The sequence below is a fragment of the Sceloporus occidentalis genome, unplaced genomic scaffold (genome assembly GCF_023333645.1).
Source record: "Sceloporus occidentalis isolate IW3139 unplaced genomic scaffold, rSceOcc1.0.p SCAF_212, whole genome shotgun sequence".
In the NCBI taxonomy this organism is placed as follows: domain Eukaryota; kingdom Metazoa; phylum Chordata; class Lepidosauria; order Squamata; family Phrynosomatidae; genus Sceloporus; species Sceloporus occidentalis.
This window is the reverse complement of record NW_028317192.1, coordinates 591,217-616,442: the sequence shown is the minus strand read 5'-3', so window position 1 is coordinate 616,442 and position 25,226 is coordinate 591,217. Positions and strand designations below refer to the sequence as shown.

At 44.6% G+C, this 25,226-nt stretch overlaps 1 protein-coding gene across 1 annotated transcript; it reads left to right on the top strand.

Annotated features, from left to right (window-relative positions):
• Positions 1-2,484: 2,484 nt before the first annotated feature.
• Positions 2,485-22,930, top strand: LOC149277518 (glycerol-3-phosphate acyltransferase 1, mitochondrial-like). Its single transcript, XM_089502786.1, has 20 exons — positions 2,485-2,583; positions 5,402-5,524; positions 6,124-6,197; positions 7,904-8,017; positions 8,164-8,304; positions 8,785-8,884; positions 9,328-9,464; positions 9,757-9,856; positions 10,586-10,798; positions 11,300-11,413; positions 11,646-11,731; positions 12,514-12,623; positions 12,762-12,832; positions 12,923-13,187; positions 13,617-13,759; positions 14,256-14,333; positions 14,564-14,701; positions 14,963-15,152; positions 15,673-15,731; positions 22,814-22,930. Exons 1-20 carry the CDS (start codon positions 2,485-2,487, stop codon positions 22,928-22,930), a joined length of 2,472 nt encoding a protein of 823 aa, XP_089358912.1.
• Positions 22,931-25,226: the final 2,296 nt, after the last annotated feature.

Genomic DNA, 25,226 nt, shown 5'->3' with positions numbered 1-25,226 from the left:
TAGGGTTCATGAAAGCGTCAGATATCAGCAGATGGCATTTTACGTCTTGGGCTTGAAGTGGCGGCTTTGCGGGGGACGTAATAGTACGTCTTCTGTGGGTAAAGGGCGCTTCGCTGTGATGAGCTACCAGTGCGGAAGGGAATCGGTTCTTCCTGATACAGAGAAGCCCCAAGATTTGGAGGAAAAAACTGATTTCCCAGATTGGGGGCAATTTAACTGCCTCCCTATACATTTTCTAGCAGTGTATAGGTAATGTATTCACTATAATGTGACCCAGAACAGCACCCTGTATTATGCTTTTTTTTTATTATATTAATGATTAAAATTGATTAATGAGAATAATGGTGCTCATCGCTAATTGATTTCTGTCCTGAATTATATGTCAGATACGGCCGATCTGTCACTACTGTTAGAACGCGGCTCCCCCACGTACAGGAGACCTGTGATCATCGCGGTAGTTTCATTAACTTTATTACTGTTTGCTGTACTTTATAATTTTAGTGCAGTACATTTCAAAGTGGGACACCTTTTTATTTAGTGGGACTGCTCCCCCAAAAGAGGGACACTTGGGCAGTATGATATGGTTAGATTTGCATCTGGGGAAGGAACTTTACCCAGACTCTGTGAGACTTTGTTCCCCATTGCGGGGTATTTGTGCAACCGAGTGGGGCATTTAGAAGAATAATGGGGTTTATTTACCCCGTTTAATTTATAAAGCCGTTTCCGGCTGTTTCTATACACATTATCGGGGCTTTAAGGGCTGTAGAACCCTGCGATCCCCTCATACCCAGCAAACATTCTGACCTCCTAGAAAAGAGGGACATCGGGGGGGGAGAGAGAGGGGCAGTTATGGCAGCATTTATTACTTATCTCCTGCCCTTTCCCATTGCATTACAGCAGACATTTACATAATATGAAAAGTTATTAAATATAGAAAACGGCAAATAAATAACATTATTATACAGCACAGAGCGATGAGCTGGAAATACATCCGCCTGGGACATCCTTGCTAATGTTAAATACCCCAACCCCCCACCTCCCCGTCTGACGGGATTACGCCAGCGACCCGAGCCGCACTGCCTTCCCTGCCCTTACCCAAGATGGCCGCCGCTGACGTCATGAGTGCGCGCAGGCTGAAGCAATGCAGGGGAGAGGCGTGCACAGTGTGTTCAACGCAGGCTGCATGAGCCGGGCTCAGGGGCAGGAGGAGAGGGCGCAGGCAGAGGTAAGAGAGCCCGGCATGCATCTCTGACGCAATCCGCACAGCGGCAGACAGGGGGTTAATGAATTGCCCCTTCTGCGGTTTGATACTTAGTATCACTTCAATGGATAGATTAGATGGGAACGCGGGATTTGCCCCTACCCTGCTGGGATCCATTACATGTTCCATACATCGCTGGGGGATGCAGCAAAACCATCTGGCCCTGCAGGTGACCCTGACTGCTCTCCTGCCCCCTGTTACATCAGCCATGCAGGGGCAATTCCCCCCATAGCTGCCTTCCACCCACCCCTCTGATCTGATGCAGCCTGCTGTGTATTTATAGCAGGGGTAATAATCTGACAGCACCGAGTCCCAGCCAGCAGCTTAATGCGTGACCTTGGGAGGCTCCTCTGTCACCTGCTTTGTCTTTATTTGGCTTCAGAGTAACTTTCCTCTCTCCCCAATATATATATTTTTAAATCGCTTGTGATAATGACTTTTTTTTATCATTATTGCGTCAGCCCTGCGCGGTTCTGTAGCTTTGGACGCTACGCGGCAAGATGGATCCTTGGGACGTTTCGGGATACATTGTTGCAATCTGACTCCTTTGTAAATATTTGGGGTTTCGTCATCACGGAATTGGCCGGGGGGGGGACAAATCTCTGTTTGCTTTCCAAAGTATTAATTGACTAGATAACCCCTTTTATATGTAAGCGAGAGAATATATAACACCCGTCACGCCGCGGCGCGTCCACTCGTGCTTTTTCCACGGTTCAGGTGTTTCTCGGCTGCCTGGTATCCAAAGGATTTAATATATATATATATATATATATATATATATATATATATATATATATTTGTTTTTAATACAAATAAGATTTTAGTCTATTGTTTGGTTTAACGGTGGTACCTGTCCATTTTTTTTTCTTATTTTAATTATAAAATATATCCTTAAGATGAAAGTAAACTATTTAATTTACATTTATTTTATCCGAATGCTAGTAACAATGTCTGTATAATATTGTGATACTTAGTGTATTATTTTATGGTTAGATATTTATTCATTTATAATATCTTATATAATGCAAATATATTACGCTGCTGTATTGGCTCGTAGTTAAGTGGTCTGCTTATTTTTTATTTTTTATTAAATTTTTCTTAATTGCCCAATTCTGCCCCCATGACTCTCGTTCTTTGACTGCATTCTAAAGGGAGCCACCTACGTTATGTGAAGCACAAAACACGCTGATAACTGCAGCCCGGGAATTTGGAAGCCGAGCGCCATGGATGAAATCTATTCTCTGGGGATAGCTGACCTTTCCTATCTGCCAAATTCAGGAGAATACACTGGCGGAAGGCTGAAGAACTGCACTGAGGAATGGGTGAGTTTAACCCCTGCCATGATATCCATAAACACCTTTTGTAATAGGCTGGGTGTTGGTGGTCGAGGGGTTACTGCCTTAATCAAATTGAATTGATTTCATTTATTCTAAATTTTAAGTAACCTTTTTAAACGAGCGAAAAACAACTTATCATTCTAAGTTAACCCGTTTGTAATTTATATTGTTAATAACTGATAACCAGTCACCTTGTAAATATTCTGCTTTTATATGGTATATTTTAAAAACCCTAATTTTTGAAGTTTTAACCGTTTTCTCATTAAGGTTTGTTTCAGACTCATTAGGGTGAATCGATAATCGGACTTTCTCGCAGTAAAGTGCTTTGCGTGTGTCTTACATTTAAAAGATGGCTTCATTAGGAATGATAAAGGGCTTCTTGGAATTAAGTATAACACACAGAGCCTTTCAAAGGTTCTGGGTCACTTCCCTGTCAGGAAAACAGATTGTGTCCTTTAAAATAGCATGAAATGAATCAGAAATTCAGCGCAGACGGGGTTAATGGAATCTCTTCATAAGCGTACAGAGACCCTTTATCACTCCCATCACTCCTGTGTTCCAATGGCCTTTTATCACTCCCATTACTCCTGGGTTCCAATGGCCCTTTATCACTCCCATTACTCCTGTGTTCCAATGGCCTTTAATCACTCCCATCACTCCTGTGTTCCCATGGCCCTTTATCACTCCCATCACTCCTGTGTTCCAATGGCCATTTATCACTCCCATCACTCCTGTGTTCCAATGGCCATTTATCACTCCCATCAATCCTGTGTTCCAATGGCCTTTTATTACTCCCATCACTCCTGGGTTCCAATGCCCCTTTATCACTCCCATCTCTCCTGCGTTCCAATGGCCTTTTATTACTCCCATCACTCCTGTGTCCCAATAGCCCTTTATCACTCCCATCACTCCTGTGTTCCAATGGCCTTTTATCACTCCCATTACTCCTGGGTTCCAATGCCCCTTTATCACTCCCATCGCTCCTGTGTTCCAATGGCCTTTTATTACTCCCATCACTCCTGGGTTCCAATGCCCCTTTATCACTCCCATCTCTCCTGTGTTCCCATGGCCCTTTATCACTCCCATCACTCCTGTGTTCCAATGGCCATTTATCACTCCCATCACTTCTGTGTTCCAATGGCCATTTATCACTCCCATCACTTCTGTGTTCCAATGGCCATTTATCACTCCCATCACTCCTGGGTTCCAATGGCACGTTGTGTTCACTGATCCAAGTTTAAGTTTAAAAGGTTAAATGATGGTTAGAAAACTCTTTTGTAATTATGTTACAGCCAGAAATGTCCTTGTTTTCCATGGAAACAGCTGAGTGACCCCAAACTTTTGGACGTCTGTCATTATTTAACTGTAAAACGGTAATCTGTACGCTGAAACAGGGTTGTGATTCTGTGTTTAATGAATGGGGGGTTTAATGAACCTGCTGTTTGAATGTTAACCTGAGTAACCTATACGTAAATAGGTCAAATATCAGCCGGATCTTTTTCTAAATACCACGTGTGGTAATAACTTGTATAAACGATCTGTGAGGGGCTGCCCGGAATATTTAACACTTTCCTATTTGATGAACTTCAAGAAACGTTATATCGCCACAACCGCAGTCTAAGATTTTTTTTTTTTTAAAGTATTATCCACAGGGCATGTCTGCTTTGCATGAAAAATCTCAGTTGTTTTATTCAATTTGCAAGCAAATGTATAGATCAAAAGAGAGATCTAAGGGTAGGATATGCACACAGGCAGTCTCAATGCCAGATTAAATTGCCCAGCACTGCCACCTCACACTGAATCACAATCCATCCCAAACCCGATACGTTTGTTGGGAGATAAACGGTATAGATCAAATTATCCGACTTCATCGTGCAGCTCTGCAATCTTTTTTTTTTTTTTTTTTTTAACAATGTATTTGTGTTTCTTTTACCCATGGCTTGTGCTTAAAACATTACGTTTTGGTTACTTGTTTTGTTTATTGGGCCGGCAGCGCCTCCCCTTCCTTTTTTGCCCCTCTAAGGATCAGTAAAGGTAACAATGCCCCGGTCTGTCTATGTGAGCCGTGATTCAGTGAATGTGTACCTAGTGGTCCTGCTGCATGTTTTATTCCAAAAACCTAAACTATTTTTATTAACGTCACAGTGGTTTGTCTGCATTAAACATTTTTTTCTGTACCCCCCAGTGGTGTATATGGTAGTAACTCCTCCGGCGCTGTATACAGTACTGTTGGTCGGTGACAAAAATCTGTTTTTGTGTTATTTTGCCCCAATAAACCCACTTTATCTGCAGACCTGCTGATGCTTTATGGCGATGCTAATGAAGTCCGTTCCTCCATAGACTTTCATTAATCAGTGTCCGTCTGGGTGATTGAGACTGAGCCATTCTATTTTTCCCTCACAGGCAGTATGATAAGGAGTCGGGGTGTTTTGTCTACTAGATTGGGGCTCAGATGACAGAAAACAGAGCGGTATCTTTTAAAACGTATATTTAACACTTTATCAGATCTGTAATCTTATTATTTTCACTTTAAAAAAAAAAAAAAAGTAAAAACAAGTATACTTTAAGTAGCCTCAGTTTCTATGGCTAGAATCCTGTCACATGACAATTAGGTGATCCCATAAAAAAAGCCTGAATGAGCAAAAATGATTTCCCGGGAAATGTTTGGCTGGCACCAGGAATGACGTTTCGAGTGCTGACAAATCTTTAGCGCTTCGGAGTAGATGGAACCGCAGCTTTAATGCGCACTTTAGGGTGGCGGGGTTCCGGCCGCCGTCACAGTCTCCCGGTCGTTCTCTTTCAGGGGGAGCGGATTTCCAGCCCCGCCGTCTCCAGATCTCCCGCTCTGAACTGGAAAGAGACGCTGATGAACCGGAAAAGGCCATTTGTGGGACGCTGTTGCAATGTCTGCAGCCCCCAGAGCTGGGTAAGGAGCTTAGCGGCCGGGTTGGGATAATGTATAGATAAATCAGCGAGCCGGCCCCTGTATAATGTATAGATAAATCAGTGACCGGCCCCTGTATAATGTATAGATAAATCGGTGACCGGCCCCCTGTATAATGTATAGTTAAATCGGTGACCGGCCCCCTGTATAATGTATAGTTAAATCAGTGAGCCGGCCCCTGTATAATGTATAGATAAATCAGTGACCGGCCCCTGTATAATGTATAGATAAATCAGTGAGCCTGCCCCTGTATAATGTATAGATAAATCAGTGACCGGCCCCCTGTATAATGTATAGTTAAATCGGTGACCGGCCCCCTGTATAATGTATAGTTAAATCAGTGAGCCGGCCCCTGTATAATGTATAGATAAATCAGTGACCGGCCCCTGTATAATGTATAGATAAATCAGTGAGCCTGCCCCTGTATAATGTATAGATAAATCAGTGACCGGCCCCCTGTATAATGTATAGTTAAATCAGTGAGCCGGCCCCTGTATAATGTATAGATAAATCAGTGAGCTGGCACCCTGTATAATGTATAAATCGAGAATATTAACGCAGCTTCCTTTGTGATTTTACAGGATAAGTTTTATAATCCCAGCATCCCATCCCTGGGCCTTCGGAATGTGATTTACATCAACGAGACGCACACCAGGTGGGTCAGATAGCGGAAAAAATATTTTGGGTGACTTTCCCGGCTCACACGCCACACCGAGCTGATGCTTTATGGTGATGCTAATGAAGTCCGTTCCTCCATAGACTTTCATTAGTCAGAGTCAGAATGGGCGCTTAAGACTGAGCCATTCCACTATTCATCACAAGGCAGTATGATGAGGAATGTGTGTAATACAATGCGGGCAAAGCGGACCTCCAGCTGTGAAAATGATGATTATGTGGATGTTTTAATACATTAAGTACTATTCCAAAAAGTCTTTTTTAGTAAAACAAAAAATATTGGGGCTCCCCTTTAATCATTTTGTACGTTAATTTCAGAGATTAAAAAAAAGACCGAGTTTAGTTTAGTTATAAGGTTTGGAATTTTGAGTTTCTTGGTAAAGGTGACATGAAAGGTCAAAAAAGAAAAAAAAAAAACTACAGTAAAAATGCTGAGTTAAAATTTACTTTACAGTCCAGACAGTGGATTCATGCGCTCGGCAAATATTGATACAGTTCATATTTTTGCAGAATCAGAAGGTCAGAGTTAATCATTACAACAGAAACAGGAGATGCAGCACTGTTCAAAAGTTTGGGGTCACTTAGAAATGCCCTTGGTTTTGAAAGAAAAGCTAATTTTTCCGTTAAGAGGATAAAATGGATCGTAAATCCAGCACAGACGGGGTTAATGTTGTAAATGACTATTGTAGCTGGAAACGTCTGATTTTCAATTGAAATTTCTTTATGGGCATACATAGGCCCTTTATCACTCCCATCACTCCTGTGTTCCAGTGGCCCTTTATCACTCCCATCACTCCTGTGTTCCAGTGGCCCTTTATCACTCCCATCACTCCTGTGTTCCAATGGCCCTTTATCACTCCCATCACTCCTGTGTTCCAATGGCCCTTTATCACTCCCATCGCTTCTGTGTTCCAATGGCCCTTTATCACTCCCATCACTCCTGTGTTCCGATGGCCCTTTATCACTCCCATCACTCCTGTGTTCCGATGGCCCTTTATCACTCCTGTGTTCCAATGGCCCTTTATCACTCCCATCACTCCTGTGTTCCAGTGGCCCTTTATCACTCCCATCACTCCTGTGTTCCGATGGCCCTTTATCACTCCCATCACTCCTTTGTTCCGATGGCCCTTTATCACTCCCATCACTCCTGTGTTCCAATGGCCCTTTATCACTCCCATGACTCCTGTGTTCCAATGGCCCTTTATCACTCCCATCACTCCTGTGTTCCAATGGCCCTTTATCACTCCCATCACTCCTGTGTTCCGATGGCCCTTTATCACTCCCATCACTCCTGTGTTCCAATGGCACGTTGCGTTCACTGATCCAAGTTTATTTTTAAAAGACTAATTGATAGAAACCCTTTTTGTAATTAAGTTACAGCCAGAAATGGTGACCCCAAACGTTTGAACAGTCGTGTAGGTTTTATTGTATGTGTGACATTGTGCAGATAACCAACAAAATATTTTCTGGAGTCCATAAAACGTTTTATCCGATACAAACCCGTGTATTACCTTTTTTTAAGAAAGAAAAAAAAGAAAAAAAAGCGTTAATTTAACTATTTATTTTCCCTTAAATAATAAACACTGAGTTACTGATTTGTCGCTAGTCCTCGTTCTGTATGTTTTTATAGGTTATGAAGTCACGCTTCGGGGGGATTATACTCACAGGGCAGCTTGTGTTTTTCAGGCACCGGGGCTGGCTCGCTCGCCGCCTCTGCTATATCCTCTTTGTACAGGAACGGGACGTCAGTAAAAGCATGTTCTGCAGCAACATGGCCGAGACGGTGCTGAACCAGGCCAGGTGAGAGCCGCGCGACCTTATTGAGTAAATGTGATGATCTCTGCCGCGTCTCTTTACGATCATAAAAAGCGGAACGCTCGCAAACGCAGCTAGAAGTGCCCCGAAGCGCTGAGAATCTCTGACTTTCAAGCGTCTCTCGTTGTCAGGGTCAGAAAAGCCATCGAAGATGTGGCCTCTGAAATGAGCCAGACCGGTAAGCCTGACCCAAAGTCTACCAGCAAAGTTAAGAGGAAAGCGAAGAAAATTCTCCAGGAAATGGTGGCGTGCATTTCCCCCGCAATGATCAGGTACGGGGTTAATAATTACAATTATTCCAGATGTGGATAATCATGTTTAGGGGGTTAATAAACAGATGTGTGGGAAGGGACTTTTTTTTTTTTTTTTTTTTTGCAGTTAAAAAATAATAAATAAATAAAATGAAATTAAAAAAAATAAAAAATAAATTGCACCTAAATTAGTGTTTAGAGGCTGTTTAGCGATAAAATATTTGGCTGCCGGTTGATGAGGTAAGAGAAGATTTTTTGGAGTTTAACATCATTTCTTTATTGTTGGAATAATTGAATAGAAACGCGGTTTAGACCAGAATTCCGCAAAAGGACCAAGAATGTATTTTGCAGAACGCCGCCGTTTCTTCACCCCCTCCCGTTCTCTCGTATTCCCTTCTTTAATTTATTACCCATTTTGCTCTGTTTGCCCCCCCCCCGACATTCCGTCCAGGGGGTGGCGCTGTTACAAACTGCCTGTTTTTTTTGTCCTGCCCCCTGCAGGTTGACCGGTTGGGTTCTGCTGAAGCTGTTTAATAGCTTTTTTTGGAATATCCAGATTCACAAAGGACAGCTGGAAATGGTGAAAAAAGCTTCCACGGAGGTAAGCGGAGCTGTGCTGCCCCGGTCGCTCTCCTCACCGTCCACTGTCCTCGGGGCAAGTCCATCCCAACCTTTATAAATATATATATAGCGCCATCATATTCCGTAGAGCTGTACAATGGGTAGACGGGACGTAACAAGTAGTATGTAACATAATAATTTGACTTACAGAAACCGGTGAGGAGGGCCTTGCACACAGGAGCTTACAATCCGGAGATAATGTACAATATAAGCCAACTGCTGAATGAATAAGATGTTTGGAATTTTTAAAAGAAAATTTAAAAATGGGGGGGGGGGGGAAACCCCAAAACATGGTATTTTCTTTCCAGGTCTCGGGAAGCCAAACCTGTTTAGCTTCCTTTTACATGCATTAAATGTAACATTTTTAACGCATATTTGTGTTAAAGCTATTTAAATATTTAATGAGCTTCTCTCTGTCTTTAGATGAATTCCCCGCTAATTTTCCTGCCTGTTCACAAGTCTCACATCGACTACCTGCTCCTCACGTTCGTCTTGTTCTGCCACAACATCAAAGCTCCGCACATAGCGGCTGGGAACAACCTCAACATTCCCATCTTCAGGTCAGCATTCGACTTTACTGAGAGGGTGGTAGATAAATGGAACGGCCTCCCAGCAGAGGTGGTAGAGGGTAATACAGTGAGGGTATTAAACATGCATGGGATAGACATACGGCTCCTGAATCTAAGGCGAGACCAACGACTGATTAAGGTTTGAGTCGTTACAGCAGGAGAAACGGGCGACTAGACGGGGGCCGCTGGGGGCCGATCTGCCGGGAGGTTCTGGTTTCTAAACGTGTGAGTTGGATCTGTGTTAATGAGACATTAGTGACGGAAGATCTGTATCATTTCGCAGCACCTTGATTCGCCTTTTGGGAGGGTTTTTCATTCGCCGGAAACTTGATGAGACCCGGGATGGAAAGAAAGACATTCTATACAGGGCGCTGCTGCGCGGGGTGAGTGTCTCCGGCCGAGAAAGATCCGTAACCGAAACCAAAGGCTCTCGATCATCTGACGCAGAATAACCCCGCGGTGCTGCAGGCGGAAACCCAAGCCTTGCTTTTGCTACAATATCTGATTAACAGACCCGAGCCGAGAATGCACTGTTAACCCTTTGTTTATGCTACCGTTCAAAAGTTTGGGGTCACTGAGCTGTTTTCATGGGAAACCGGGAAATTTCTGGCTGTAACATAATTACAAAAAGGTATAAATTCTGGGGTGTGCGCCAGCTCCAAAACAAATGGGTTACAGGGTATAAAAAATATATTTAATAGATGCTTATCAGCCATTTGTTCTCGCTCTGTTATCTGATCCCCGATCTACTAAACACCCCGACTCCTTATCTTACTGCCTGTGTGGAACAATAGAATGGCTCTGTCTTAATCACCCAGTTGGATTCTGATTAATGAAAGTCTATGGAGGAATGGACTTCATTAGCATCGCCATAAAGCATCAGCTCAGTGTGGTGTTTGAGCTGGGAAAGTCGCCCAAAATATCACCTGACTGACATCATCGTGTGTATCATTTTGATACGCATGCGGACGGCTGTCTTGTGTATAAGATGCCAACAATTTTGTTTATGCTAATAATGTGACAGTTCTTAATGGTTTTGTGTCGTTTTTTTTGTCGATATGGTTGGAAGGATGATGGCGACACTTTCCTAACCGCATCGTATGTGTTTTCAGTACATTGAGGAGCTGCTTTGCCAGCAGCAGTTTCTGGAGATCTTCCTGGAGGGCACCCGGTCCCGGAGCGGGAAGACGTCGTGCGGCAGAGCCGGTATTCTCTCCGTCATCGTCGATACCGTCTGCAAGGCCACGTCTCCCGATGTCCTCATCGTTCCGGTCGGAATCTCCTACGACCGCATCATCGAAGGCCATTATAACAGCGAACAGCTGGTGAGGATGGACATTGTTAATGAAATAATAACATTATTTGTATTATTATTGTATTGTTTTATTTCATTATTTGTATTGTTATATTATTTATTGAATTATAGTATTTTATTATATTATTTGCATAATTTCATTATTATTTGTATTTATATTATAATTCTTATTTGTATTGTTGTATTATTTGTAATATTTCATATTATGATTTGTATTTATTATTTGTATTATCGTTATTCTTATTTGTATTATTATTATTATTATGATTTGTATTATTGTTATTGTATTTGTAATATTTCATATTATTATTATTTGTATTTATTATGATTTGTATTTATTATTTGTATTATCGTTATTCTTATTTGTGTTATTATTATTATGATTTGTGTTATTGTATTTGTAATATTTCATATTATTATTTGTATTTATTATTATGATTTGTATCGCTATTGTTATTATTAAATGTTCTTTCCTCTGTAAGGAATTCTCAATCCCTTCTGCTCTCTGTAGGGCAAACCCAAGAAAGACGAGAGCCTGTGGAGCGTCGCGAGGGGAGTTTTCCGGATGCTGCGGAAGAATTACGGCTGCGTGCGGGTCGACTTCGCGCAGCCGTTTTCCTTGAAGGTAATTTGGTGAAATTCTTGTAGCTTTAGAGACTTTCCTCTCCGCTTGACTTATTTTCCTTTTAAAGAGACTTTTATAGAATTCTTTCTATACACCGAGATAAATGTATCCGAAATATAAATATTTCATTAAATCCACCCGTCGTCTGCTTTCACCACACAGGGGGCTGTTAAAGCTTTTGACTTTTTTGGGGCAGATATCGCGCTTTAATATTATTTTCATTTGTTTACAGGAATATTTGGAAACTCAGAGGCAGAGACCCTCCCTTGGACCACAAAGTCTGGAACGAGCGTTATTACCCTCCATCCTCTCTGCCGGGTGAGCGACTTCACACCGAACGATTCCATCTGACGGAGAAACCTCAAAAGTCCCGAAAGCTTTTATATCACATGACGTCTTTTTTTCTGCGTTCGGCCTCATTAAAGATATCAACATCCATAAGTCACAGAACCCGCAGGCAGATCGGCCCCCGCCGGCCCCCGTCTAGTCGCCCGTTTCTCCTGCTGTAAAGACTCAATCCTTAATCAGTCGTTGGTCTCGTCTTAGATTCAGGAGCCGTATGTCTATCCCATGTAATCCCATCACTGTATTACCCTCTACCACTTCTGCTGGGAGGCTGTTCCACTTGTCTACCACCCTTTTGAGTCTACAGTGATGCAGATCCGTTGGCAGACCTTTCAATACTGATTTCGGTATCGTAGAGTAACTTACGGGTTCCACCATAGAAAGGTTGTTCTGTTTGGCTCTTTTTGGGTCTTTTGACCGTCCGTCTCAAGCGGGTTTTTATCTGGAACAAAATTTACCCTCCAGGGCATTTTCAGCTCCAGTTCTTCCATGAGGCTGTAAGAAGGAAATTTTTGTAGGAGGGACACCCCAACCGTGCATTTGATAGCCGAGTGCATGGAGAGATCCTGCTCCTGATATGTATTTGCCCCTACCCCACCCCCAACTACTTGGTTTGCAGGCGATGTGTTCAGCCGACCTCTTCCTTGTAGCCCCCACCTATACAACATATTTTTGTTTATCTCTTTAATTTCCGTAAATACCCCCAGTAGGGTAATAACGCTCCTCTCTTTATTCTCGTTTCTCTTTGCTTCAAGACCAAACGACGCAGCGAACGAGGTTCTCGCGCTTCCTGATCTCGGAAACCCAGCGGACGACCATCTCAGACGCCAGATGATCGCCAACCTGGCCAACCATGTGCTTTATAGTACGTGCTCTCCGAAGAACGCTTATTAACCCCCGAAACGCCAAACATCCCTTATTCTTAATAGGTTCTAAAAAAAAAAAAAAATGCGCTTTCTTGGGAATTTATCTATTTATATTTATTTCTTGTGTTTTTTTGAAGCCGCCGAGAAGTCCTGCGCTGTGATGTCCACCCAGATAGTCGCCTGTCTGCTGCTGTATCGATACAGGAAGGTGAGTTCGGGAAGCCGCGGCCGGCGCGACTTCTACTTCTCTAAAATAAAAATGATAATTTTTTTTTTTTACCGTGTTTTGTCCCCGAAGGGCGTGAATCTGTCGCTCTTGGTGGAAGACTTTTTCTCCATGAAGGAGGAGGTCTTGGCTCGGGATTTCGACCTCGGGTTCTCGGGCAGCTCTGAAGACGTGGTGGTGCACGCCATCCACCTCCTCGGCAACTCTGTGAACATCACCCACACCGTCCGCAGCAACGAGTTCTTCATTGCCCCCAACACCGGCATCCCCTCTGTGTTTGAACTCAATTTTTACAGCAATGGGGTCCTGCACGTCTATATCATGGAGGCCATAGTAGGTAAGAAAAAAAAATAAAAAAAATTGGCGCTGTGCGGGTGGCGTCCAGATACCGTTTTTGTGATCCAACAAGCACAGGAGGGAAGTTTTACAACAAGAGGCTATAATATAAAACTATAGAGGGTCTGGGGATTAGATGTAATGTAAGGAGGTTTCACTTTACTAGATAAGTGGAGCAGCCTCCCAGCAGAGGTGGTAGAGGGTAATACAGTGAGGGTATTAAACATGCGTGGGATAGACATACGGCTCCTGAATCTAAGACGAGACCAACGACTGATTAAGGTTTGAGTCTTTACAGCGGGAGAAACGGGCGACTAGACGGGGGCCGGATGGGGCCGATCTTCCGGCAGGTTCTATGTCTCCGTATAAATGTAACCGGATATTTAGTAACGTTTTTGCCCGTCCTCGTTGCTGCCCTCTTGTGTTACAGCCTGCGCACTGCATGTCGAGCTCCACAGGAGAGCCCCGGATCAGTCGCTGGCCGCTACGAACGGGGCGGTCAGTCAGGAGCGATTGATCCGCACGGCGGCCGGCTTGTGCTACCTCTTATGCAACGAAGGAATTCTAGCTCTGGTAAGGTGAGAGAGTCCGGGTCGCCGGGAATCTTAAACAAGACTCCTATAAACTTCATCTGATGCCACCTTCTAGGGTCTTCCGAGGCCCTGGAACGCTTTCTAAGCCAACGCTGGGGTGGGCAAAGGAGCAGATCCCTTATTTATAAGGGGGGGACCCCACGTAAATTTAAATGGACCTCTCGGCTATCTTGTGCATTAATCAGCGTATGATGGTCGTAGGGACGGAAGCAGCAGCAGGGGTCGCCCTAACACAGCCCGTGACACTGCTGATCACCGCCATTAAGATGTTATCCACCCCCCCCCCCCCGTTGCTACAAACAGTTAATGAATGCAGTCGGTTGCTGCTGTCCGCTTCCCAGGAGGAGAGAAGATGCCAGATATTGCCTAATTCATTGCTTAATTCATTAGATCGCGACACTGTGGATGCGATGAAAGGGTTAATGTACGGTAAAACGTTTCAATGTACTCACAGCGTAATTGCGTTTGTCTTCCAGCCGTGTCAGATGTACGGTCAGGTTTGCCACGAGGCAGTGCAGAGGTTAATTACCTACGGGGTCGTTCTGGTTGCAGAGGTGAGAAGGCGTCTTTTTTTCGGGGTTGAGGGTGAGGTTGTCGGCAAAATGTGATTTTTATTTTTTTTAAATTAATTTATTTTTAAAGTCCCCTTGATTTCTGTCTTAGTCATAAAGTGTCTTTTTTTTTTTTTTTCTTGGGAAAAGGCATTTTTTTTTTCTTTTTTGCGGTATTGAAGATTTCGCTGACATTTTGTGAATGCGGACATTTTTAATGCTTTTCGATGCAGGAAGACCAGGAGGACGCGAGTCCGAATCCCGAGGAGCAGCCTTGGGAGAACAAGCTTCCTGATCGCCTGCCGTGGCGCAACGAGGAGGAGGATGAAGACAGCGACTTCGGGGAGGAGCAGAGAGATCGATATTTGAAGGTACAGAAGAGATGAAACTTTGGGTTCGTGGCTTTTCACGCTGAGACTAGACGTTGGTCTAATGGAGATTGTAATTAATGTTTAAATCCCTGCGCTGTATTAGCCTCTACCACTTCAGCCGGAAGGCTGTTCCACTTATCTACCACCCTCTCAGTAAAGTAAAACTTCCTAACATTCCATCTGAAGCCTCTGAGCCTCTGACAATATTCTGCCCCCCCAGAGTCCGTCCCAGAAGCTCCGCTAACCCTCTGTGTCCCGCAGGTCAGTGCGTTACCGGAGCACCAGCAGTTCATCGCCTTCCTGCAGAGGCTCCTCGGTCCAATTCTGGAGGCTTACAGCTCCGCGGCGTCCTTCCTCCACGGCTTTGAGGGTCCGGTTTCAGAGAGGGAATTCACACAGAGTCTGCACAAACATCTCCTCTCCAGGACCGAGAAAACAGTAGCAGTTTACGGTGAGCCAGTAACACATGCATGTTTCAATTCCCTCACTGTATTACCCTCTACCACTTCTGCTGGGAGGCTGCTCCACTTATCTACCACCCACTCGGTAAAGTAAAACTTCCTTCCATTACATATAAACCTCTAGTTTAATCTTAAATTATATTTTCTGTAGTGAAAAATAAAACAAATGTAATCCATTGCTGTTGCTGTTCTGTTACTTTATGCCTCTGATGTTGCTCCATCTTGTCCCTGATGCAATAATCACAAATAATACATTTCCGCCGTATTTTCTCTCCTCCGGTTACGCTCCGCCAGCTGGCTCGGAAAATGTGTTTTTCCAATGAAGTGTGAAAGTAACGACAGCGGAAAAAATAATCCTTTTTTAGTTAGAAGTGATAATTAAAGTTAATTTAACAGCCTTTATATCCTGCTGATATCTCCAGATTTAATAATGTGCGTCTGATACATATATTCACACGCGCTCATATACATATATAATATTAATATCATTTCAATATTTATCCCCTGCAGCTGAAAGCGCCACCCTGTGTCTTGCAAGAAATGCTGTGAAGACTTTTGTGGATCTCGGGGTAAGTCTCTCACCAGGAGAGTATATAATATATAATATGAGGGATATAACGGGTTATAAGGACGGGATTAGTTATACGGCCGGAGAGTATATAATATGAGGAATATACAGGATATAACGGGTTATAAGGACGGGATTAGTTATACGCCCGGAGAGTGTATAATATATAATATGAGGAATATACAGGATATAACGGGTTATAAGGACGGGATTAGTTATACGGCCGGAGAGTATATAATATATAATATGAGGAAATAAGGGGATATAACAGGTTATAAGGATGGGATTAGTTATACGGCCGGAGGGTATATAATATATAATATGAGGAATATACAGGGATATAACGGGTTATAAGGACGGGAATAGTTATACGGCCAGAGAGTATATAATCTATAATATGAGGAATATACAGGATATAACGGGTTATAAGGACGGGATTAGTTATACGGCCGGAGAGTATATAATATGAGGAATATACAGGGATATAACGGGTTATAAGAACGCGATTAGTTATACGGCCGGAGAGTATATAATATATAATATGAGGAATATACAGGATATAACGGGTTATAAGAACGGGATTAGTTATACGGGGGGGAGTATATAATATATAATATGAGGAATATACAGGATATAACGGGTTATAAGAACGGGATTAGTTATACGGGGGAGAGTATATAATATATAATATGAGGAAATAAGGGGATATAACAGGTTATAAGGACGGGATTAGTTATACGGCCGGAGAGTATATAATCTATAATATGAGGAATATACAGGATATAACGGGTTATAAGGACGGGATTAGTTATACGGCCGGAGAGTATATAATATATAATATGAGGAATATACATGATATAACGGGTTATAAGGACGGGATTAGTTATACGGCCAGAGAGTATATAATATATAATATGAGGAATATACAGGATATAACGGGTTATAAGAACGGGATTAGTTATACGGGGGGGAGTATATAATATATAATATGAGGAATATACAGGATATAACGAGTTATAAGGACGGGATTAGTTATACGGCCGGAGAGTATATAATATATAATATGAGGAATATACAGGGATATAACGGGTTATAACGACGGGATTAGTTATACGGCCGGAGAGTATATAATATATAATATGAGGAATATACAGGATATAATGGGTTATAAGGACGGGATTAGTTATACGGCCGGAGAGTATATAATATATAATATGAGGAATATACAGGGATAAAACGATCTCCCAGCAGAGGTGGTAGAGGGTAATACAGTGAGGGAATTAAACATGCATGGGATAGACATACGGCTCCTGAATTGAGACCAACGACTGATTAAGGTTTGAGTCTTTACAGTAGGTGAAACTGGCGACTAGACGGGGGACGCTGGGGGCCGATCTACAGATTCTGTGTTTCTTTGTGTATATTTGGCAGATATGTTTGCTTTTCACGCTCCGTTGAGTGCGGCTGAATCGCTGGCATTATTCGCGTCACATTAGGTTTCAGTGATTGTGTGTGGAGGATTTCTGCTCCTAGATAATCGTGTTTCTTGTTCCGGAGCAGACGTATCCCCCCCCCCCCCCCAAGCATCTTCGTATCATCGCGAGGAAGTCAGGCTTCTGGGTTCATTTTGTACCAGACAGGATCTGGCTTTTTCGTGCCGCCGCCGCCGTTCTGACCCTTTTCATGTTGTTACCCTCAGGCTCATTTTAAGTTTGGTGTTTAAGCTTTAAACGAAGTGGCTGTGCGATCCTTTTTTTCCCAACATACAGTGGCAGTACGATGGGTATTGTTCTTTTCTTGGGACAAGCTGATCTAAAGATAAAAACAATTAAGTGCCCCGGAAGCCCTCCTCCTTACCCATAAAAACCGGGGCCGAACCGGAGGTAGACAGTTCTTTTCTTGTCCCTTACAGGGACGGACAGGTTTTTCGTCGGCCGGACAGGAGTTCGGCATCTGGTGAGGCGCACAGGTTGCTGCCTGGGGGTCTTCGTTGCCTCCGATTGCTCCCCGGGTGGTGAGCAGAGAGAGGCTTCCCTCCGTAGCGGTCCGCGTTACGGAGGATGTACTGAGTTCTTCCTTTTCTGAGCAAGGAAGTGGGAGCATGCGCAGTGTAGGTGGAACGCACGCCCGGGTGGCGTTGCGTTCCACTGAAGATCCGATCGCGCTACTGAGCATGCGCGAATCGGATCTTCCGGAGGGCGGCAATTTTAAAATTGCATTTAAGCGCTTTTGCCTGTCTGACTGCTGGAGCTTTCGTCAGTACAGTGCAGCCGTGTCACCAGCCCCCCCACACGGTTCAGAGGAGGTTAGGGTAAGATATTTTCTTTATCTTGACTCTTTCCTATCCTCTTCCCTCCTAAAAATATAAAAAAAAACCAAAAAACAAAAAAAAACATGTGCTGAATGTGCTACTCCACTGCCGGATGGCTGCAGGAAAAAGGTGTGCAACGCCTGCTCTGCTGACCAGCTTGCTGCTGAGAAGCGCAAAGTCCTTCAATCCTTCCTCGGGTGGTTCCAGGAAAATTTGGCGCAAACTTTTGAAGCTTTTCAATTTTCGGCAGCTCAATCTCAGGAGAGAGTTAAGTTGGTTTCCACGCACAAGCGCAAGAGATCCAGGTCTTCCTCTCATTCAGACCTTTCCTTGGGTGAGGTCTCCCGGTCCTCTAGTTCTTCTAGTGATAGTTCGGAGGAAGAGATTATTTTCCCCTCCCAGGATCTCCGTAGGTTCACCAAGGAGGTGACTCGTATGCTCCTAGTAGGCGACGTGGGGAAGGTTAAAGGTTTTCCTGTACTCCCTAAAGTGGATGACCTTATCGCCAGGGAATGGAAGCACCCTGAAAAAAGAGCCTTCATTTCTAAACGCTTTAAGCAGTTGTTCAGGCTTCAGGGGGAATATTCTTGGGAAGATCCCCCCAAAGTGGACATACAGGTGGCCCAGCTCTCCAACAAGACTACTCTCCCCATCGGTGAAGTGTCCGGGCTCAAAGACTCTATGGACAGGAGAGCAGAGACTTCTTGCAGGCGGGTGTTCCAGGCGGCAGGAGCTCAATGTAAGGTGGCAGTGTCGAGTGCTGCAGTGGCTAGGGCCCAGCACATGTGGCTTCAACTTTTGCAAGATTGTCTTGCGGATGATGCTGATTCTGAGATCAATCAACTGTTGAAAAATTTTAAACTTTCCAACGATTTTCTTGTGGATGCAGCTCAGGAGTCCCTTAAACTCTCAGCCAAGAACATGGCCTTGTCATCCGTGTCACGCAGAGCCCTTTGGTTACGGTCCTGGACGGCGGATTCAGCTTCTAAATCTGCGCTTTGTGAATTACCTTTAGAGAGTAAGAAGTTGTTTGGTGCTCCGTTGGAGGATCTTATTAAGCAGATCTCGGATACTAAAAGAGCTTTGCCTCAGGATCGAAGGCCAAGGTGGAACCGCAGATATCCTTATAGGAACCCGAGACCCGTCTTCCAATCCTCCAGATCTCAGAATTTTCGTGGGCCTTTTGGAGATAAAAAATTCCAAGAGCGGCCGAAAAAGCAGGATAAAAGAAAATTCTGACTGCAAAGTGGGAGGACGCCTACGACTCTTCGGCCTATCCTGGGAACAGACCACACAAAATCCGTGGGTTCGTCAGATTATTTCGGAGGGTTACAGGATAGAGTTCTTTCGGCCTCCGGTCCGCCAGTTCCTGATTTCGTCCTACCCTTTGGAAAGGAAAAATTGGACTCTCTTTTCCGAAAGCATGAAACTTCTGGGAAAAGCGGTGATAGAGAAAGTTCCTGTTCACCAAAGATTTCAAGGGGTCTATTCCCGGTTGTTTCTGGTACCAAAGCCGGATGGCTCCTTGCGTCCGGTTCTGGACCTGAAGTCAGTAAACAGCTGTATCCCCTACCAGCATTTCCGGATGGAGAGTATCACCTCGGTCACTCAGGTACTAAAGGAGGGAGATTTTATGGTCACCTTAGACCTGAAAGACGCTTATCTTCATGTACCGATTGCCGAAGCATCCAGGAAGTTTCTGAGGTTTGCCTTGCACGTCAATCACAGGGTGCATCATTTCCAGTTCAAAGCCCTTCCATTCGGTCTGGCATCAGCCCCAAGAGTTTTTACGAAAATCCTTTGTCCTTTGACAGCTCATCTCAGAGAACAGGGTATCTCGATAATTCCTTACCTGGACGATTGGCTGATCATGGCGGCCTCCCGGGAGAAACTTTTGTCAGACCTTTCAACTACTATGAGGTTCCTGGAACTCCACGGATGGTTAATCAACAAGAAAAAATCTTGCCTCATTCCCGCTTCCAGGACTCTTTTTCTGGGGTTTTTGGTGGACTCAATGTCCCTTTGCGTTTATCTTCCGCGTTCCAAGCGCCTCAAGATAAAACGAGATCTCGTCACTGCAAAGAGATCCAATTTGCTCTGTCAGGAAGGCTATGAGCGTTCTGGGTCTTCTCACCGCTGCCATCCCAGCGGTTCCTTGGGCAAGGTGTCAACTTCGTCCCTTGCAATGGCAGATCCTCTCGAACTGGTCCAGGCAAGAAGAAGATCTGGAAACGTCCTTCACTATAAGTGGCCAGGTTCTCTCCCAGTTGAATTGGTGGAAGCAGTCGTCCCATCTCGCCAGAGGACTCTCTTTCCGTCCCCGAAGTTGGATTATTCTTACCACGGATGCCTCCGGCCGAGGATGGGGAGCCCATTTGGGCTCCCTTTTTCGAAGAGGAGATTGGGCTCCAGTAGATGCTGTCCGCTCTTCAAATTTCCTAGAGCTAAAAGCAATTCTTCAGGCTCTCCTGGCCTTCAGATCGTTTATAGAGGGTCAAGCTGTCAAGATCCAATCAGACAACGCAGCGGCCGTCGCATATATCAACATGCAGGGCGGCACGCGGATCCGGAGTCTTCAGATCCTGTGCTCAGTTATTATGGAGTGGGCCCAACTTCATTTGACGGACATTTCGGCGACACACATCAGAGGCCGCTACAATGTAATCGCGGACGATTTAAGCAGAGCAAGATGGTCGCAGACAGAATGGTCTTTGACCCCTCAAACCTTCTCCACTCTGATGTCACTCTTCGGTCTTCCGGAAATAGATTTGATGGCGACTCGCAAGAACCGCAAGGTCCCGGTGTTCGCATCCCTCAACCGATGGGATCGTCCACAATTTTTGGACGGTCTTTCCATGGTGTGGAATTTCCGGTTGGCCTACATCTTCCCGCCAGTGGCATTGATTCCTCGAGTTCTGCTGAAAATCCGAAACGACAAGGCCAGGGTCTTGGCCATCCTTCCATACTGGCCCAACAGGGGTTGGTTTGTCCTCCTCCGGCAGTTGACTATCACCTTTTGGGAGCTTCCAATTTCTCCACATCTTCTCGAGAACATCGACCTTCGCCTGGAACTTCTTCAGATGTTCCGTTTGACAGCCTGGCTGTTGCAAGGCTGATCTTAAGTGACCAGGGTTTGGACAAGGACGTCGCAGACTTTCTGTTGACTTCAGTCAGGAGTTCAACTTCCAAAATTTATTTTCGGGTATGGACCAAGTTCCTCCGATGGTGCACCGCTAGGCACCTTCCCATTTTCCCTCCTGCCATCAATTCCGTCATTTGTTTCTTACGGGAAGGTCTGACTTTGGGCCTGAGTGTCTCGACCCTAAAAGGGCAGATCTCGGCCCTTAGTCATTTTTTTCTTTCGGATCTGGCCTCTCACGTGCTTATTAGACGTGTTTTTAAGGCCGCTACTATTCGCCGTCCTCCTAGGAGGTCCTTGTTTCCATCATGGGATCTTGCCGTTGTACTTCGAGCCTTATGTTCAGCTCCCTTTGAACCTCTGGAGGAGGTATCCATGAAGTTTCTGTCGCTGAAAACGGTTTTTTTTAGTGGCTATTACATCGGCTAGGAGAGTTGGAGAAATCCAGGCGCTTTCGTCCTCTCCGGAGTTCACGATTTTTCATGACGGTAAAGTGGTTCTCCATGTTAAACCTTCTTTTCTCCCCAAGGTCATTTCCCGTTCCACTATTAGTCAGCCCTTGGTTCTTCCTGCTTTTTTTCCGTGTCCTTCTTCTCCGGAGGAATTGTTTTGGCACACGTTAGATGTCAAGAGGGCTTTGGAGATTTATATTGCTCGTACCTCCTCCATCCGTTCTTCGGACCAGCTATTTATCAAATTTTTTGGACGGTCGGCCGGGTCAGCAGTTTCTAAGGCTTCTATTTCTCGTTGGCTAGTGGACGCCATCCGCATGGCTTACCACTCTAGTGGTCTCACTCTGCAATGGCCCATCAGGGCACATTCTACTCGGGCTATGGCGGCCTCCTGGGCTGAAAGAGCTGCAGCTTCTCCTGAGGACAATTGTACGGCTGCTACCTGGTCCTCATTTTCCACTTTCGTGCACCATTATCGGCTAGACATCTTTTCCTCCTCTGCGGCGGATTTTGGGCGTAAGGTGCTCCAGGCAGTGGTCTCTTAAGATGGCCCCCCCCATTTCTGGGATCTTGCTATATCCCATCGTACTGCCACTGTATGTTGGGAAAAACGGAAATTTTTACTCACCGTAAATTCCTTTTTCCTTAATACAGTGGCAGTACCGGTTTCCCTCCCTTGTTTAATAAATTATGTTTGCAAGCTATTTGGTGTCTGTCTTGTTACTTACTGTCTACCTCCGGTTCGGCCCCGGTTTTTATGGGTAAGGAGGAGGGCTTCCGGGGCACTTAATTGTTTTTATCTTTAGATCAGCTTGTCCCAAGAAAAGAACATTACCCATCGTACTGCCACTGTATTAAGGAAAAAGGAATTTACGGTGAGTAAAAATTTCCGTTTTTTTTTTTTTTATCTTTATCTACGGGGTCTTTCAAACCGACATTGAAAAGGACATGCAAAGCTTATTGCAGCCAGGAAAGGGTTAAACTTCCTTCAAGAGTAAAAAAGTTGTCCGTCGCTGTAAAGACTCAAACCTTAATCAGTCGTTTGTCTCGTCTTAGATTCCGGAGCCGTATGTCTATCCCATGCATGTTTAATACCCTCACTGCGTTATCCTCTACCACTTCTGCTGGGCGGCTGTTCCACTAATAAGTTTTGCTGTGTGTTTTTTTTTTTTTTTTTCTAGGTTTTCCAGGTCCGCAAGGAAAACCGCAATTCCATTTTAGATTTGAGCAGCACTTTCCTACCTCAAAGTAACCGATACAAGCTTTTGGAACACATCCTGGGATTTATGGTCCTGTAGAAGGGGACGCGAATCCGGCCGTGATAACCCAACTAAAGGTGCCACCGCTGCACACCAAGCGCTGACAGCCAAGTGCCTTCTCCACCGCCGGGCCGCTGGCTTTCCCCACCATCCCGTTTACTGTGATCTCTGAACGGATCCTTCAACGTCTTCCACATCTTCGGAGCCGAAGAGAAATATTTAATTATTACGCAAAAAAGAATAATAGAAGATCCTTGGCATCGCCTGATCCAATCAACAGCAATATCAATGACTTTTAATCTATAGAGACGGCCAATCGCACTGAAATGATCCCGACTAGAATTTTTTTGTAATGTCGTAGACTCGCATGATGTTTCTTTGCCATAGGGTACATACTTTTTGTGTTGACACTAGATTGTAGACATCGCTAGCCGAGGCTGTAGCCGTTCGAGCTGAGACCCCTGCGGACCGAATCACTGGAAGTTAATTGCATTTTATTAGGGGGGGCCGTAAGATGTTTCCTCCGGGAGAATAAATGCTTATACTATCCAATGTCCGATTTGCTCAGGTCACGTTACTAATATCATGCGGTCCAAGTTACCTGACTTGGCAAAGGGTTTTCCCTAAACTCTTTCATATTTAATAAAAGCTATGATTGAGAAAAATATATATTTTTTTATTTGCCAACCTGCCCACCCAGTTATGCACATCTGCCCCCAGGGTTGCCACTCTGCTCCCAGAAATGCCTTATACCCCCAATTTGCCACTCTGACCCATGATGTGCCTTTTAACCCTCTATATGCCACTCTGCCTCCAGAAATGTCTTATACCCTCCTATATGCCACTCTGCCCCATGATATGCCTTTTAATCCCCTATATGCCAGAGTGGCATATAGGGGATTAAAAGGCATATCATGGGGCAGAGTGGCATATATGGGGTTAAAAGGCATTTCTGGAGGTATATATATATAACTGCTAACACCAATCACACTCCTATCAAGCCAAGGCAGCCAGTACATGCTGGAACCTGGGGATGATAGGAGTGTGAGTACAGCCTCCCTATGCCATGCTACCACCACTACCCCCCTTACACATCCATACTAACACACACTCATTCACAAACATTTAAATACTCATTCATTCACTTAATCACACATACTTCACACATTAATCACAAAAACCCTCCCCCCCACCCCCTTACCTGAACTGCAGATCTCCCACTCGCAGACTTCTGCAGGGGCCTGGCTGTGCGAGCAACTTCTCTGGCCCCGCCCCCAGAGGAAGGAGGGGGAGGCGGAGTTATGTGACACTCTTCCAGCTTCCTGTTCTCCTGCTGCTCGCGACCAAAGCCCGGTAAGCAGCCTGGCCCCAGCGGACATTTTGAGGTCTGATTATAAGACGACCTCGATTATAAGACGAGGGGTATTTTTCAGAGCATTTGATCTGAAAAAAACCTCGTCTTATAATCGAGCAAATACGGTAATCATTTTTTGTACTGTTTGTAACCCCTCACAGATGTATATTAATACCCCCCCCCCTGTAAAGGGAACTTTTTATCGGTGCAGTTGTTCCCCGGGGGGAAGCAGATTCCCATCGCGATCCTCACTTCCTTCCTGGGCACAGCAGACGGGAAAGAAAAATCTCCACCAGAAAGTCGAAATATTGTTAAATCCTGTCTGAATGCGGAAATTATTCTTTGCCTTTGGTGGAAACTGTAGCTTGAATTGGAGGATTTACATTTGTAAGTAAAATGCCCCACCTAGGGCAGATCGACAGGCAAGGAGTCCCTCTGTTACCCCTCCCACAAGCACACTTAGGTTTTCTTTTTTCTCCCCATACATCTGGAATGCCAGTGCAGAGAGATCTCTTGTAGGCATCCCCTACAGACCAACTTCTACACTGGGGTCACTGGTGGGTCTGCAGGGTTATTCCCCCCCATTAGGTTATCTCTCGCCTATTATTAAGTTGCTGATTGTTTCTGGCAGCGTTTGTAAGAGAGTAAAAGAACTTCAGGACAGAAAATTAATGATGTAGTGCTGGTTCTGCCACAGGCTGCCACTGATCCCAGCTTGGGTGGTAGATATGTGGAACAGACTCCCAGCAGAATTCTTAGAGGCTAAAATAGTAAGAGGATTTAAACATGGGATAGGCATATAATAGGCAGACTAGATGGGCCGGAAGGGGGCCAAACTGCCGCTGGGTTCTTGGTTTCTATCCAGGTAACACAAACGAGGGGCTGACGATATCTCCATTAGACGTTAATGCATCGAAGCGTTTACCGCAAGCCGCATCTTAATGAGAAACAAACCGCGTCCTGCTGAAAAACCCAGACGCA